The sequence below is a fragment of the Somniosus microcephalus genome, unplaced genomic scaffold (assembly GCF_052327205.1).
Source record: "Somniosus microcephalus isolate GS21.2 unplaced genomic scaffold, FLI_Smic_1.0 unresolved_chr1, whole genome shotgun sequence".
Lineage (NCBI taxonomy): Eukaryota > Metazoa > Chordata > Chondrichthyes > Squaliformes > Somniosidae > Somniosus > Somniosus microcephalus.
In genome coordinates, this window is record NW_028225179.1 from 157103372 (window position 1) to 157121241 (window position 17870).

General features: G+C 46.3%; 1 protein-coding gene across 1 annotated transcript; it reads left to right on the forward strand.

Annotated features, from left to right (window-relative positions):
• Positions 1-7008: 7008 nt before the first annotated feature.
• Positions 7009-17451, forward strand: LOC147096326 (zinc-binding protein A33-like). The gene is made up of 6 exons (XM_085973867.1): positions 7009-7594; positions 7686-7781; positions 7875-8108; positions 13752-13774; positions 13874-13989; positions 15401-17451. The coding sequence occupies exons 1-6, from the start codon at positions 7184-7186 to the stop codon at positions 15937-15939; spliced, it is 1419 nt and encodes a 472-aa protein (XP_085829993.1). The 5' UTR covers positions 7009-7183; the 3' UTR covers positions 15940-17451.
• Positions 17452-17870: the final 419 nt, after the last annotated feature.

Here is a 17870-nt window from a genome sequence, read left to right on the forward strand (position 1 = left end):
TGTGCATCCTAGAGTCTTAAAAGAGGTGGCTGCAGAGGTAGTGGATCCATTGGTTGTAATCTACCAAAATTCCCTGGATTCTGGAGAGGTCCCAGCGGACTGGAAAACCGCAAATGTAACGCCCCTATTTAAGATGGGAGGGAGACAGAAAGCAGGCGACTATGGACCAGTTAGCCTAACATCTGTCATTGGGAAAATGCTGGAGTCCATCATTAAGGAAGTGATAGCAGGACATTTAGAACATCATAATATAGTCAAGCAGAGTCAGCATGGTTTTATGAAAGGAAAATCATGTTTGACAAATTTGCTGGAGTTCTTTGAGGATGAAACAGTCAAGGAAATAATGCATAATTTGGAACAAACATATATCCCTCTAGGGCATAAAAACCCAAAAGGAAAAGTGATCCAACCATGGCGAACAAAAGAAATGAAAGCCAGTATTAAGTCAAAGGAGGAAACTTATAAAGTTGCCAGAAAAAGCAGTCAGCCTGAGGACTGGGATCTTTATAAAAATCAGCAAAAGGGGACCAAGAAATTGATAAAGGGAAAATGGAATATGAGCACAAACTAGCGAAAAATATAAAAACGGATTGTAAAAGTTTCTATAGGTATGTGAAAAGGAAAAGGCTGGCGAAGGTAAATGTAGGGCAGAGAAATTAAATCAATACTTTGTTTCTGTCCTCACGGAGGAAGACACAAAAAGCCTCCCAGAAATACGAGAAAACCAAGGGTGTGGCGAGAATGAGGAACTTAAAGTAATTATTATTAGTAAAAAACAGTACTAGCAAAATTAATGGGACTAAAAGTCGATAAATCCCAAGGACCGGATGACCTACATCCTAGGGTTTTGAAAGAGGTGGCCATTGGGATAGTGGACGCATTGGTTGTCATCTTCCAAAATTCTACAGATTCTGGAACAGTTCCTGCAGATTGGAGGATAGCAAATGTAACCCCGCTATTTAAGAAAGGAGGGAGAGAGAAAACGGGGAATTTACAGACCTGTTAGCCTCACATCAGTAGTTGGGAAACTGCAGGAATCTATTATAAAGGATGCAATAACTGGGCACTTAGAAACTAATAGTAAGATTGGGCAGAGTCAACATGGATTTATGAAAGGGAAATCCTGTTTAACAAACCTATTGGAGTTCTTTTGAGGATGTAACTAGTGCGGTAGACAAAGGTGAACTGGTAGATGTGGTGTATTTGGATTTTCAGAAGGCCTTCGATAAGGTCCCACACAAGAGGTTGGTGAACAAAATTAGGGCACTTGGAATTGGGGGTGATATACTAGCATGGATTGAGAATTGGTTAACAGACAGAAAACAAAGAGTAGGGATAAACGGGTCTTTTTCAGGATGGCAGGCTGTGATTAGTGGGGTACCGCAAGGATCGGTGCTTGGGCCCCAGCTATTCACAATCTAGATCAATGATTTGGATGAGGGCACTAAATGTAACGTTTCCAAATTTGCTGCTGATACAAAGCTAGGTGGCAGTGTCAGATGTGAAGAGGCTTCAAGGGGACCTCGACAGGCTCAGTGAGTGGATGAGAACGTGGCAGATGGAATATAATGTGGATAAATGTGAAAGGCAGAGTATTTCCTAAATGGTGAAAGATTGGGGAATGCAGATGCTCAAAGGGACCTGGGTGTCCTTGTACATGAGTCACTGAAAGTGAATGTGAAGATGCAGCAAGCCATTAGGAAGGCAAATGGTATGCTGGCCTTCATTACAAGAGGATTTGAGTAGAGGAGTAAAGAAGTCTTACTCCAATTATATAGGGCCTTGGTGAGACCACATCTGGAGCACTGTGTACAATTTTGGTCTCCTTACCTAAGGAAGGATATACTTGCCATAGAGGGAGTGCAATGAAGGTTCACCAGACTGATTCCTGGGATGGCGGGACTGTCGTATGAGAAGAGATTGAGTAAACTAGGCCTGTATTCTCTTGAATTCAGAAGAATGAGAGGGTATCTCATTGAAGTATACAACATTATTACAGGGCTTGATAGGGTAGATGCTAGGAGAATGTTTCCCTTGGCTGGGGAGTCTAGAACCAGGGGCCACAGCCTCAGGATAAAGGGTAGGCCATTCAGGACTGAGATGAGGAGAAATTTCTTCACACAGAGGGTGGTGAATCGTTGGAATTCTCTACCCCAGAGGGCTGTGGAGGCTCAGTCAGTGGTTATATTCAAAACAGAAGTCGATAGATTTCTGACTACTAAAGGCATCAAGGGTTATGGCGATTAGGGCCGGTGAATGGCGTTATAGAGTCATAGAGTTATACAGCACAGAAAGAGGCCCATCGTGTCCGCGCCGGCCATCAAGCCCTATCTATTGTAATCCCATTTTCCAGCATTTGGTCCGTAGCCTTATATGCTATGGCGTTTCAAGTGCTCATCTAAATGCTTCTTGAATGTTGTGAGGGTTCCTGCCTCTACCACCCTTTCAGGCAGTGAGTTTCAAATTCCAACCACCCTCTGGGTGAAAATGTTTTCCCTCAAATCCCCTCTAAACCTGCTGTCCCTTACCTTGAAACTATGCCCCCTGGTTATTGTCCCCTCTACTAAGGGGAAAAGTTCCTTTCTATCTACCCTATGCCCCTCATAATTTTGTACACCTCAATCAGGTCCCCCCTCAGCCTTCTCTGCCCGAAGGAAAACAACCCCAGCCTGTCCAGTCTCTCTTCATAGCTGAAGCGCTCCAGTCCAGGTGACATCCTGGTGAATCTCCTCTGCACCCTCTCTAATGCAATCACATGCTTCCTATAGTGTGGCGACCAGAACTGCACACAGTATTCCAGCTGTGACCTAACTAGTGTTTTGTACAGCTCCATCATAACCTCCCTGCTCTTATATTCTATGGCTTGGCTAATGAAGGCAAGTATCCCATATGCCTTCTTAACCACCTTATCTACCTGTCCTGCTGCCTTCAAGGATCTATGTACATGCACACCAAGGTCCCTCTGATCCTCTGTCCTTCCTAGGGTCCTACCATTCATTGTGCATTCCCTTGCCTTATTAATCCTCCCAAAATGCATCACCTCACACTTTTCAGGGTTAAATTCCATTTGCCACTGTTCCGCCCATCTGACCAACCCGTCTATATCGTCCTGTAGCCTGAGGCTTCCCTCCTCGCTATTTACCACTCCACCAATTTTCATGTCATCTGAGAACTTACTGATCATACCCCCACATTCATATCTAAATCATTAATGTACACTACAAACAGCAAGGGACCCAGCACCGATCCCTGCGGCACACCACTGGACACAGGCTTCCAGTCACAAAATCAACCGCTGCAGTCCGTGTGGTGAAGTGCTGGTAGGGAGCGAGTTCCACGATTTTGACCCAGCGACGATGAATGAACGTTGATATACTTCCAAGTTCAGATGGTGTGTGACTTGGAGCAGAACTCGGAGGTGGTGGTGTTCCCATGTGCCTGCTACCCTTGTCCTTCTAGGTGGTAGAGGTCATGGGTTTGGGAGGTGCTGCCAAAGGAGCCTTGGCGAGTTGCTGCAGTGCATCTTGCAGATGGTACACACTGCAGCCATGGTGCGCTGGTGGTGGAGGGAGTGAATGTTTAAGGTGGTGGATGGGGTTTCAATCAAGCGGGCTGCTTTGTCCTGGATGGTGTCGAGCTTCTGGCGTGTTGTTGGAGCTGCACTCATCCAGACAAATGGAGAGTATTCCATCACACCCCTTACTTGTGCCTTGTAACTGGTGGAAAGGCTTTGGGGAGTCAGGAGGTGAGACACTCGCCACAGAATACCTAACCTCTGACCTGCTCTTATTGCCACAGTATTTGTGTCTGGTCCAGTTAAGGTTCTGGTCAATGGTGACCCCCAGGATGTTGATGGTGGGGGATTCGGCGATGGTAATGCCGTTTAATATCAAGGGGCGGTGGTTAGACTCTCGCTTGTTGGAGATAGTCATTGCCTGACACTTGTGTGGAGCGAATGTTACCTGCCGCTTATCAGCCCAAGCCTGAAGGTTGTCCAGGTCTTGTTACATGCGGGCATGGACGGCTTCATTATCTGAGGAGTTGCGAATGGCGCTGAACACTGTGCAGTCATCAGCAAACATACCCATTTTTGACCTTATGTAAGAGGGAAGGTCATTGATGAAGCAACTGAAGATGATTAGGCCTAGGACACTGCCCTGAGGAACTCCTGCAGCGATATCCTGGGGCTGTGATGATTGACTATCAACCACCACAACCATCTTCCTTTGCTAGGTATGACTCCAGCCAGTGGAGAGTTTTCCCCGTGATTCCAATTGACTTCAGTTTTAGTAGGGCTCCTTGATGCCAAACTCGATCAAATGCTGCCTTGATATCAAGGGCAGTCACTCTCACCTCACCTCTGGAATTCAGCTCCTTTGTCCATGTTTGGACCAAGGCTGTAATTGCGGACCCCAAACTGGGCATCAGTGATCAGGTTATTAGTAAGTGCCACTTGATAGCACTGTCGACGACACCTTCCATCACTTTGCTGATAATTGAGAGTAGACTGATGGGGCGGTAATTTGATGGATTGGATTTGTGAACGGGACATATACTTGGGCAGTTTTCCACATTGTCGGATAGATGCCAGTTTTGTAGCTGTACTGGAACAGCTTGGCTAGAGGCACGGCTAGTTCTGGAGCACAAGTCTTCAGCACGATAGCCGGGATGTTGTCAGGGCCCATAGCCTTTGCTGTATCCAGTGCACTCAGCCATTTCTTGATATCACATGGAGTGAATTGAAGTGGCTGAAGACTGGCTTCTGTGATGGTGGGGACCTCACTAGGAGGACGAGATGGATCATCCACTCAGTACTTCTGGCTGAAGATGATTGCAAATGCTTCGGCCTTGTCTTTTACATTCACGTGCTGGGCTCCACCATCATTTAGGATGGGGATATTCATGGAGCCTCCACCTCCCGTTAGTTGTTTAATGATCCACCCCCATTCACGACTGGATGTGGCAGGACTGCAGAGCTTTGATCTGCTCCGTTAATTGTGGGATCGCTTAGTCCTGTCTATAGCATGCTGCTTCTGCTTTTTAGCATGCATGTAGTCCTGTGTTGCAACTTCCCCAGGTTGGCACCGCATTTTTAGGTACGCCTGGTGCTGCTCCCAGCATGCTCTTCTATACTCCTTATTGAACCAGGGTTAGTCCCCTGGCTTGATGGTAATGGTAGAGTAAGGGATATGCCGGGCCACGAGGTTACAGATTGTGGTGGAATACAATGCTGCTGACGCTGATGGCCCACAGCGTCTCTTGGATGCCCAGTTTTGAGCTGCTAGATCTGTTCTCAATTTACCCCATTTAGCGCAGTGGAGGGTGTCCTCGGTGTGAAGACTTTGTTTCCACAATGACTGTGCGGTGTTCACTGCTACCAATGCTGTCATGGACAGATGCATCTGCGACAGGTAGATTGGTGAGGACGAGGTCAAGTCGGTGTTTCCCTTGTGTTGGTTGTTTCACCACCTGCTACAGGCCCAGTCTGGCAGTTCTGTCCTTCAGGACTTGGCCAGCTCAGCCGGTAGTGGTCCTACCGAATCACTCTTGGTGATGGTTATTGAAGTCCCCCACCCAGAGTACATTCTGTGCCCTCGCTATACTCACTGCTTCTTCAAAGAGGTGTTCAACATGGAGGAGTTCTTAGGCAGTCCCTCGGAACCGAGGATAACTTGCTTCCACATTAAAAATGAGTTCTCAGGTGACTGATGAGTCCAATGTGGGACCTACAGTCTCTGTCACAGGTGGGACAGACGGTGGTTGAAGGGCCAGGTGGGTGGGGTGCTTGGGTTGACGTACGCTCCTTGCGCTTGGCTTCCGCTTGCTCCCGGCGAAGAGACTCGAGGTGTTCAGCACCTTCCCGGATGCTTCTCCTCCACTTTGTGCAGTCTTGAGTCAGGGATTCCCAGGTGTCAGTGGGGATGTTGCACTTTTTCAAGGAGGCTTTGAGGATGTCCACCTGGGACTCTCTTGCCTTGTCGGAGCTCCGAGTAGAGCGCTTGTTTTGAGAATCTTGTATTGGGCATGCGGACAATGTGACCTGTCCATCGGAGCTGATCGAGCGTGGTCAAAGCTTCGATGTTGGCCTGAGCGAGAACACTGACGTTACTGATTCATCAGCTGAGGGAGGGCGGTAGGTGTTAATCAGCAGGAGGTTTCCTTGCCCAGGCATGACCTGAGGCCATGAGACTTCATGGGGTCCTGAATCAATGTTGAGGACTCCCAGGGCCACTCCTATACCCAGGGATGGTGATGGAGGAGACTGGGACGTTGGCTGAAAGGTCTGATTCTGTGAGTTTGACGATGTCGGGCTGTTTCTTGACTAGTCTGTGGGACAGCTCTCCCTATTTGGACACAAGTCCCCAGATGTTAGCAAGGTGGACTTTGCAGGGGCGACTGGGCTGCGTGTGCCTTTGTCGTGTCCGGAGCGTAGGTCAATGCCGGGTGGTCCGTCCGGTTTTATTCTTGGTATAATTCTTGGTAGCGGTTTGGTACAACTGAGTGGCTTGTTTGTCCATTTCAGGGGCAATTCCGAGTCAATCACATTGCTGTGGGCCTGGAGTTCCATATCGGCCAGACCGGGTAAGGGTGGCAGATTTCCTTCCCGAAAAGACATTAGTGAACCAGATGGGTTTATGACAATCCGGTAGTTTCATGGTCGCCATTACTGACAGTAGCTTTTTATTCAAGATTTATTTAATTACTGAATTTAAATTCCCTGCGCTCCTCCAATCCTGGACTCTTGCACATCCCGGAATTTAATCGCTCCACCATTGGCGGCTGTGCCTTCAGCTGCCTGGGCCCTAAGCTCTTGAATTCTCTACCGAAACCTTCCAGCCTCTCGACCTCTCTCTCCTCCTCTAAGACGCTCCTTAAAACCGACCACTTTCCTGTCCTAATATTACCTTATGTGACTCGGTGTCAAATTTTGTTTCAGATTTATGGTGATTGGCAGAAGAACCAGAGGCGACATGAGGAACTAAATTTTTTGAAGAGCGAGTTGTTGTGATCTGGAATGTACTGCTAGCGTTGCTCTGAACCGCCTTGGGACGTTTTACTAAGTTAAAGGCGCAATATAAATGCAAGTTGTTGTTGTTGAGTGATCTCAGACTGGGAACCGGGGTGGCTCCGCCCACAGAAACACGACCCCAGCAGTTTGAATCAGGAAGGACTGAAACTGATCATGGCTTCCAGACACGAGGCGGAGAGTTTCACAGAGGATTTAAATTGTTCCATTTGTCTGGATTTCTTCACCGATCCGGTAATACTGGAGTGTGGGCACAACTTCTGCCGCTCCTGTATCTCACAGTTTTGGGAAAAGAAGGAGACAAACTCCTGCCCGGAATGTAGAGAGGAATTTCTGGAATTAAACCTCAAGGTTAATCGGGCCTTAGCGAATCTGGCCGAGAAAGCTCGAAAATTAAACCTGAATCCGAAAGAGAAGGAAAGAAAACTTCACTGTGAGGAACATCAGGAAGAACTGAAGCTGTTTTGTGAAACTGACAAGAAATTGATCTGTGTGATTTGTAGAGATGCGCGGGAACACAGAGAGCACCGCTTCATGCCCATTAAAGAAGCTGTTGGAATCTACAAGGTAAAAGGGAGCAGATTTGATCACCTGATTATTTTATCACATTTTCATGGTCTAACACTTTAATTCTGTGATTTTTCCTTCCCAATCCCAGGATCAGCTGAAATCTTCCTTAGATTCTCTCACAGAGAAGAAATCGACGGCTTTAGAAATGGAAATAAAACAGAAACAGCAGATTTCCGCAGTTAGGGTAAGGTCTCCCTGTGCTGATTTTATGGGATCTCGGTTAGTTTTGTTCCCCTTATTACGGTACATTTATTATGTTTCACATTTCATTTGGTAGGAACAGTCGAGCAGCCTGCAGACCCGCATCACATCCGAGTTCGCTAAAATGCACCAGATTCTCAGTGAGAAAGAGCAGCGTTTAATCAGAGATCTCAGGGAACAAGAGGAGAAGATTCTAGAAACAATGGAGAAAAACCTCCAAGAAATTCAAGAGAATTTAAATTCTATTCAGGAGAAGCTCGCAAAGTTGCAGAAACAGATGGAGCAAAAAGACGGGCTGACATCTCTGAAGGTGAGGATTATATTGCGGGTCAGTTCAGTGAAACTTCACACAGTCACAAAATAACCGATGATAACTGAAATAAATGCAGCATTTGCTGAATAATTCGAAACTGATTGAAGCCGATTGTTTTGTCTTCTGGGGCGGTTCTGTTGTCACCGAACTAACCGGCTCCCGCACTGTCTGCAGATTCCCGGGAATACCTGCAACTTCCCGGGAATGAGTTTTCGTGATCTTAACACTTAGTTTTTGGTTATGTCCGTTTTGCTCGAGTTAATATATTCCCGGAACTCTCATTATAATCCAGTTACCGTTCCGTGTTGTGCGTGTGTGGGTGTGTCTGGTGCGGTGGGTGTGAGAGTCACTGTGTCTGTGAGTGACACTGATGTTGAGTTCCAGTTGCTGACACAGAAATCAAACGTTTCAACGACATACAATCATAGAATCCCACAGCACACAAGGAGACCATTCGGCTCATCTTGCCTATGATAATTTAAGAACATAAGAAATGGGAGCAGGAGTAGGCCATTCGGCCCTCTGAGCCTGCTCCGCCATTCAATGAGATCATGACTGATCTTCTGCCTCAACTCCATTCACCGGACCTGTCGCCATATCCCTTGATGCCTTTACTAGTCAGAAATCTATCGACTTCTGTTTTGAATATACCCAATGACTGAGCCTCCACAGTCCTCTGGGCTAGAGAATTCCAAAGATTCACCACCCTCTGTGTGAAGAAATTTATCCTCATCTCAATCCTGAATGGCCTACTCTTTATCCTGAGGCTGTGGCCCCTGGTTCTAGACTCCCCAGCCAAGGGAAACATTCTCCTAGCATCCACCCTATCAAGCCCTGTAATAATTTTGTATGCTTCAATGAGATCCCCTCTCATTCTTCTGAATTCAAGAGAATACAGGCCTAGTTTACTCAATCTCTTCTCATATGACAGTCCTGCCATCCCAGGAATCAATCTCGTGAACCTTCGTTGCTCTCCCTCTACGGTAAGGAGACCAGAATTGTACACAGTACTCCAAGTGTGGTCTCACCAAGGCCCTATATAATTGGAGTAAGACTTCTTTACTCCCGTACTCAAATCCTCTTGTAATGAAGGCCGGCATACCATTTGCCTTCCTAATGGCTTGCTGCATCTGCACATTCACTTTCAGTGACTCATGTACAACACCCAGGTCCCTCTGAACATCTGCATTCCTCAATCTTTCACCGTTTAGGAAATACTCTGCCTTTCTGTTTTTCTACCAAAGTGGATAACTTCACATTTATCCACATTATATTCCATCTGCCATGTTCTCGCTCACTCACTGAGCCTGTCGAGATTCCCTTGAAGCCTCTTCGCAACTGACTCTGCCACCTAGCTTTGTATCATCAGCAAATTTGGATATGTTACATTTAGTCCCCTCGTCCAAATCATTGATCTAGATTGTGAATAGCTGCGGCCCAAGCACCGATCCTTGCAGTACCCCACTAGTCACAGCCTGCCATCCTGAAAAAGACCCCTTTAACCTACTCTTTGTTTTCTATCTGTTAACCAATTCTCAATCCATGCTAGTATATTACCCCCAATTCCATGTGCCCTAATTTTGTTCACCAACCTCTTGTGTGGGACATTATCGAAGGCCTTCTGAAAACCCAGATACACCACATCTACCGGTTCCCCTTTGTCTACTCCACTCGTTACATCCTCTCAGAACTCCAATAGGTTTGTCAAACAGGATTTCCCTTTCATAAATCCATATGGACTCTGCCCAATCTTACTATTAGTTTCTAAGTGCCCAGTTATTGCATCCTTTATAATAGATTCCTGCATTTTCCCAACTACTGATGTGAGGCTAACAGGTCTGTAGTTCCCCGTTTTCTCTCTCCCTCCTTTCTTAAATAGCGGGGTTACATTTGCTATCCTCCAATCTGCAGGAACCGTTCCCGAATCTGTAGAATTTTTGATAGAGCTAACCAATTAATCCCACTCCCACTGCTCTTTCCCCATTCCCCTGCAAATTTTTCTTTTTCAAATATTCATCCAATTCCGTGTTGAAAGTTGCTATTGAATCTGCTCCCTCCACACTTTCAATCTGCGCATTCCAGATTATCACAATTCATTGTTAACAAAAAATTCTCTATTATTTTACCAAATATCTTAAATTTATGCCTTCTGGTTAGGACCCTCCTGCCAATTAAAACAGTTTGTTATTATTTATGCTATCAAAACTCCTCAATTTTGAACATCTCCATTGAATCTTCCCATCTCCTTCTCTGCTGTAAGGAGAACAATCCCAGATTCTCCAGTCGCTCATAACTGAAGTCTCTCATCCCTGCTATCATTCTGGCAACCTCTTCTGCACCCTCGCCGAGGCCTGTCCATCCTTCCTAAAGAGTGGTGCCTAGAATGGGACACAGTAGTCCAGCTGAGGCTTATCCAGTGATTTTTCTTAAAGGTTTGGCATAACTTCCTTGCATTTTTCTCTATACTATTTTACAAAGCTAATGTTCCATTATGGCTTTTTAACATCTTTATCAACTTGTCCTACCACCTTCAAATATTTATGTATGTGATTCCCCCAGGTCCCTCCGTTCCTGCACTCCTTTAAAATTATACCAATCAATTTATATTGCCTCTCATTCTTCCTTCCAAAATGTATCGCTTCACCCTTCTTCATGTTAAGTTTCATCTGCCATGTGTCATCCCGTTTCAGCAGCCTGCCACTGCCCTCCCGAAGTCTGCTACTATCCTCTTCACTGTTTACATTTCCAAATTTTGTGTCATCTGGAATTTTTTTGAGATAACAGAGAGTAGACAAGGGTAATGTAGTAGATGTAATTTATCTAGATTTTCAAAAGGCCTTTGATAAGGTAGCACATAATAGACTAATGAATAAGGTCAGAGAATGTGGAGTCAGGGGACAAGTAGCAGAATGGATAGCTAGCTTCAAGACCGATAGCAGAGAGTAGGGGTAAAGGGTAGTTTTTCAGAGTGGCAGAAGGTGGGAAGTGGTTTGCCACAAGGATCAGTGCTGCGACGGACCACTTGTTCACAATTTATATTAACAATTTAGACTTTGGAATCAAAAACAATTTCTAAATTTGCAGATGACACCAAATTGGGGGGATAGTCAATACTGAGGAGGACTGCAACAAATTACAGGAAGAGATTAATAAACTTGCAGAATGGGCATATAATTGGCAAATGAATTTCAACACATGAATGTGAGGTATTGCATTTTGGTAGGAAGAATAGGGAGGTCACTTATTACTTGGAGGGTGCGGGTCTGGGTGGAGTAGAGGAGCAAAGGGATCTCGGAGTGCAAATACACACAGCACTAAAAGTATCGACACAGGTTAGCAAGGCCATCAAAAAAGCAAACCAAGCTCTAGGGTTTATTTCCAGAGGGATAGAATTGAAAAGTAGGGAAGTTATGCCAAACTTGTATCGAACCTTCAAGATTCAAGATTATTTTATTGCCATATGTAACTAGTACAATGGAATGCTTACTCCCCACTCACTCCCACAATATAAGTATAAATATAAAAAGCAAAAGTAAAAACAAGTATATAAATATAGAAACAATAAGCAAATAAGTATAGCAATGACAGTCCAAGTTGCAGGATATGATGAATAGTGCAAAAAGCCTCTATTACCACTGGAAGTAATAGTAATGTAATATGATAAGTATATGGTAGTATAAGTATATAATAAGTATAAGTTAAAATGCAGTGTGCGATGTACAAATGAGTTATAAGTTATATAAGTTAAGGTTGAGGTACAAGAGTCCTATGTGCACACAGTCCAGTGATCAAGAATGTTCTTGTGCGCTCACGGTTCATGTGATATACAATTCCAGGGTGGAGGGGAGAATGCGACTATGATATGTGGGGCAGTGCGGTTAGCAGTTCAGTAGGCGCACTGCCTGTGGGTAGAAACTGTTCTTGAACCTGCTGGTCCTGGTTCGGATGCTGCGATACCGACAACCGGACCACAGGAGGGAGAACAGTTCGTGCCCAGGGTGATTGGGGTCCTGGATGATGGAGCGGGCCTTGTTCCGACACCTGGTCTGGAAGATCTCCTCGATGGACGGAAGTGCAAACCCGATGATCTTTTCTGCCGTCCTCACAACCCTCTGGATGGCTTTCCTGTCCTGTGCAGTGGTGTTACCATACCACACATTGACACCACCCGTCAGGACGCTCTCTATGGTGCCGCGGTAAAAGTTCACAAGCCACTGTGTGCTTATGCCACATTTCCTCAGGCACCGTAGAGGGTAGAGGTGCTGGTGTGCCTTCTTCAGCATGGCCTCAGTATTGTGGTTCCAGGCCAGGTCATCGGAGATCTGCAGTCCCAGGAATCGGAAGCAACTGACGACTTCCACTGGTGTCCCGTCTATGATGATGGGGCGGTGGTTCCCTTGGTGGCTTCTGAAGTCCACGAGGAGCTCCTTAGTCTTACCAACGTTCAGGACAAGGTTGTTGTCATTGCACCATCTCATCAGCTGGACTATCTCATCTCTGTACTCCGTCTCGTCATCGTTGCTTATCCTGGCAATTATTGTGGTGTCGTCGGCAAACTTGATCCGGTTGTTGCTGTGTATGGCTGTACAGTCATGTGTAAACAGAGAGTACAGCCAAGGACTGAGGCAGCAGCCTTGTGGCACTCCGGTGTTGAGGACCAGAGTGGATGAGGTGTTGTTCCCTATTTTCACCACTTGAGGCCTACCAGTCAGGAAATCCAGAATCCAATTGCAGATGGGGGTGCCCAGGCCTAGTTCCCTCAGTTTCAGGAACAGCTTGGAGGGAACAATAGTATTAAATGCAGAGCTGTAGTCAATGAACAACAGTCTGATGTAAGTGTCCCTCCTGTCTAGGTGTTCCAGGGCAGTGTGTAGTGTTAGGGAGATGGCATCGTCCACAGACCTGTTCGCCCTATATGCGAACTGAACCGGGTCCAAGGAGTCGGGGATGATGCTGTTTATGTGTCATGACCAGCTTTTCCAGGCACTTTATGGATGTTAGAGCCACGGGACGATAGTCATTGAGGCCTGTTACCTTGGTCTTCTTAGGTAACGGCACAATGGTTGTCTCCTTGAAGCACACTGGTACAACAGACTGCTGCAATGGGATGTTAAAAATGTCCGTGAACACAGGAGCCAGCTGGTCTTGAAGACACGGGGTGGAACCCCGTCTGGGCCGGCTGCCTTCCGTGCTTTCACCCTTGGTTATACTTAGCTGCGTACAATTCTGGTCACCATATTATAAAAAGAATATAGAGGCTCTGGAAAGGGTGCAGGGAAGATTCACAAGGATGATTCCAGAAAAGTGAGGGTATAGATATTGGGAAAGGGTGAAAAGGCTGGGAGAAGGCTGAGGGGGAATAGAGGTTTATGCTGATAGTTAGATGAGGAAAGACGGGAAGAGGCTCGAGTGGAGCATAAATGGCAGCATGGACTGGTTGGGCCGAATGGCCTGTTTCAGTGCTGTATATCCGATGTTTCAATGGCGCCTTGTATATTGAAGTCCAGGTCATTGATTATATAACAAGAAGTGGTGAAAATTCGGATTATCAGCAGCTTGTAACAATCTGGGTGTAATTTCAGCTGTCACGATATAGACGCTCAGTCTCTCTCAACTCAGATTGTGTTTTATTTATTTCAGGAGGAAGTTTGTTGGATGAGGAGGTAGGACATGTTCTTTACTGAAACTCTGCACAGTTTGGTAAAACAGCTCAGAAAAGTGTTTATGGTCAATTTATAACATCAACTGTTTAATATTTACAGCAGTAGTGAGGACTATCAAGTACTGTCAGTAGCAGATGGCGCCCTGTCTATCGGAAAGTTCAACGGCCCTTTACAGTACACAGCGTGGAGAGAAATGATAGACGCCATTCACCCCGGTAAAAGTCTTCTATTCCTTTTCCTGATTTATAAATCCAGATGAGAAGAGCCTAAACCGGCTCTCAGACCCCAGATTAAATGATCACATTGTCAGTTGTTAATCCCCGGGAGCCTCTCCATTCTCATATTTTGCTTTCTTGTGGGTTCCTCTGGGTAAGTGGCTGAAGCCATCAGCACTGTGTGCCAAAGCAGTAAAGGGATCTGTATAACCAGAGGACTAGAGCACCAATCTCAGGATGAGAGACTGAATTTGTAGAGGAGACTGGTCCGGCCCCGCCTGGAGTTCAGAGGACTAGAGCACCAATCTCAGGGTGTGAGAGTGAATTTGTAGAGGAGACTGGTCTGGCCCCGCCTGGAGTTCAGAGGACTAGAGCACCAATCTCAGGGTGTGAGACTGAATTTGTAGAGGAGACTGGTCTGGCCCCGCCTGGAGTTCAGAGGACTAGAGCACCAATCTCAGGGTGTGAGACTGAATTTGTAGAGGAGACTGGTCTGGCCCCGCCTGGAGTTCTGGGTATGATTTTGATCAACATATCAGGAAGACCTGCGGCCATTGGAGAACATGCGGTAAAAGGCAACTAATCTGATAGGTCGGTTTAGGCACCTTAGTCAAGAGGAGAGGCTGCAGAATCTGGGAGTCTTTGTACTGGATAAGGGAGGGCTTGGGGTGATCTTACTGAAGTTTTCAAGATCTGAAACTGTATAGAGACAATACACATCCATGGGTTTAACACATTAACAAAGTCAACAACATATTACGGATAACCTCAAGAAGGTTGAGGGTAGGTTTAATAGAGGTACTTAAAATTGTGAGGGATTTTGATGGAGCAGATGAGGAGAACCTGTTTCCTTTGTCAAGTGGGTCTGTAACCAGAGGTCATTGATTTAAAATAATTGGCAGAAGAACTAGAGTGGAAATGAGGAGAAATTGTTTCCCACAGAGGGTTGTTAAGATGTGGAAAGCGCTGTGTGACAGGGTGGTGGAAGCAGATTGCAGAGCAACTCTCAAAAGACACGGACACGGACTGGGACAGGACTAAAAGCTGGGGTGTGGGCCTGAATTGGACAGCTCTTTCAAAGAGCCGGCACAGGCACGATGGGCCGAATGGCTGCCTCCTGTGATGTAAGATTCTATGGTTCTAGTCCAACCGGTAATTGGGTTGGTTGATTTTTCAGGTGTCCGGGGCAGTCTCTCACCTCCCCCCCGCTGTCTCCAGGGGTTCTCTGGTCTTTATCTACAAGTTGGGGATGAAAACGATGTAAATCGACCCCAGGACGTAAACCCTGGAGTGGCAGCAGAGTCCATGAACACAACCCAGAGCCCGGGTGGTCACTTTAAAAAGGAAAGTCTTTGAATAAATCACAGCAAGAAACTAAATCACTGACTGTGTTATTTTAACTTTTCCCCAGCTCCAGCCTCTCTGACTCTGGATCCGAACACAGCGAATCCCTGGCTCATCCTGTCTGAGGATCGGACCAATGTGAGAATTGGAGACAAATGGCAGCCGCTCCCTGACACCCCGGAGAGGTTTGATTACTTGCCCTTTGTTCTGGGATCGGAGGGATTCACATCAGGGAGACGCTACTGGGAGGTGGAGGTGGGGAACAAGACTGAGTGGGTTGTGGGAGTGGCCCGAGAGTCTGCCGAAAGGAAAGGAAGAGTCGACCTGAGACCTGAGACCGGATACTGGACTGTGTGGCTGTTCCCTGGAAGAGGCTATTTAGCCAACACCGCTACCTTTTCCACCCCCCTCACCCCGAGTGTGAAGCCCCGGAAGATCGGGATGTACCTGGACTATGAGGACGGACAGGTGTCATTTTACAATGCGGACAACATGTCCCATCTCCACACTTTCACCGAGAGAATCTTTCCCTTCTTCCATCCGGGATCGAATGATGACGGGGAAAACTCTGCCCCGCTGACAATCTGTGGGGTTAAAGGTCACTAACGGGTCCATCCCATAATTTCACCCTGCCTCCTGCCAGCTGCAAACTGATGGGCGTCGGTCTCAGTCACAGGTGGTGCGGATGGTCCAAGTGTCACCCGAGGTCAGGGCGGCGACAACCGAGTGACAATGTCTTGTTGGTGAGATTTGTTTGTTTAATCGGTGCAGGGGAACAAACTCGTGGCAACTGCTCCAGAGACTCCTGTAAAATTAAATAAACACCTCAAGAACATCGAGAATCATTGGGGCCCAGAGACAGAGGAGAATTAAAACACGGGCAGAAATACACCAAGGGAACCAGAGACTCCAGCTGGGAAGTTAAAGGTAAAGAGGGGCAGGGGAGAGGAACTAGGGTGAGATAGAACACCAGTGGGAAGGACATGACAAAGGGACCATCCGAGACACGGCAAATTAAATAATACCCGAGGGAAGGAAAAAGTAAAAGGTTCACCAGATAGAAGTGAAATCAAAAGGGAACAGGAGGGAGTGTCAGAAACATGGGAAAACCCAGGGGATGGAAATGATCAGAACATTCAAGCGTGTGGAGTGTTTAGAATAGAGAGTGGACAAGGTCATCACCTGTGGAGAGAGAAGACAGGTTAACATTCCGGGAATACACCCTGCATCGGAACTGGGAACTGAAAGATCAGCAAGGGCCTGTGTCGGGCTGGGGAATAGAAGGAGGGGGAGAGAAGAAACAAATGGATGGTGAATTGTAGAGAGGAACTGACTGGGTGGAATGAGCTGTGAGCTGCAGGAACCCGGTGACCTTCCTGCCTGTAATGTTGCTCCACAGGCGGAAGGTGGCGCTACATGGCGGTGTTTGAGATGAATTAGTGCAACACCTCTGCTGCCCAGCGCTGTTATTAAACTGCACCATAGAAGCGGCATTTATTAAAAACACAGCGATTCGGGGCTTAATTACACCCCCGAAGCATGAACTAAACGCGTTGTTTGTTTTATTTGCACCATGCTCCAGACTCTGGCTCCTTATAATTCCCATCCCGAACTGATCGGGCCGATTTTAAGAGCCCCCGCCTGGTGTAACCGGAGTGATAAAGCCCAGAATTGGACCCAATGCTCCAGCTGGGACTGAACTCATGTTGTATATCAGTGTTTTATTTATCCCTCAACCAGCATTAGGAAAACAATATCAGATTGCTGTCCGTGGAAGCTTGCTGTGCAAGAACTGTGTTGCGTTTCTTCCATTACAACAGTGACTACACTTCAAAAGTACCTCATTGGCTGTAAAGTGCTTTGGGCGTCCTGAGGCTGTGAAAGGCGCTATATAAATGCAAGTCTGTCTGTCTGTCTTTCACATTCTGATCAACCTCATATTTTAAAGTTGTATCTGTGTTTCAGGGTTTGATGAGTGGATTTAAATGTTGTATTCTGCAGAGTTTATTAGGAAACAAAGTATATCATTGTAACCAAGTATTGAAAGTGTTTGATAAATTGTAAAGTGCTGTCTGCTTGTACCCTGCACACAGAAATAAAAGTATCTGCTTCATCTGTCTGCAGAGTCTGTGCCTAAATCAGAAGGTGGTGTCAGAATTGCCGAGCGCTGGTTGGTGTGTTTACTGAGACACACAGACCAGGGAGGGTCCAGGCTGGATTGCTGGTGAGACACACTATCTGAAGCAGGGGGATTTTAACTATCATATTAATTGGACAAATCAAATTGGGCAGGGCAGCCTTGAGGATGAGTTCATTGAGTGTATTAGGGATGGGTTTCTTGAGCAGTATGTAACTGAACCGACCAGGGGGCAAGCAACCTTAGATCTGGTCCTGTGTAACGAGACGGGATTAATTAAAAATGTCCTAGTAAAGGATCCCCTTGGAATGAGTGACCATAACATGGTTGAATTCCATATTCAATTAGAGGGTGAGAAGGTTGGATCTCAAACAAGCGTGCTAAGCTTGAATAAAGGAGA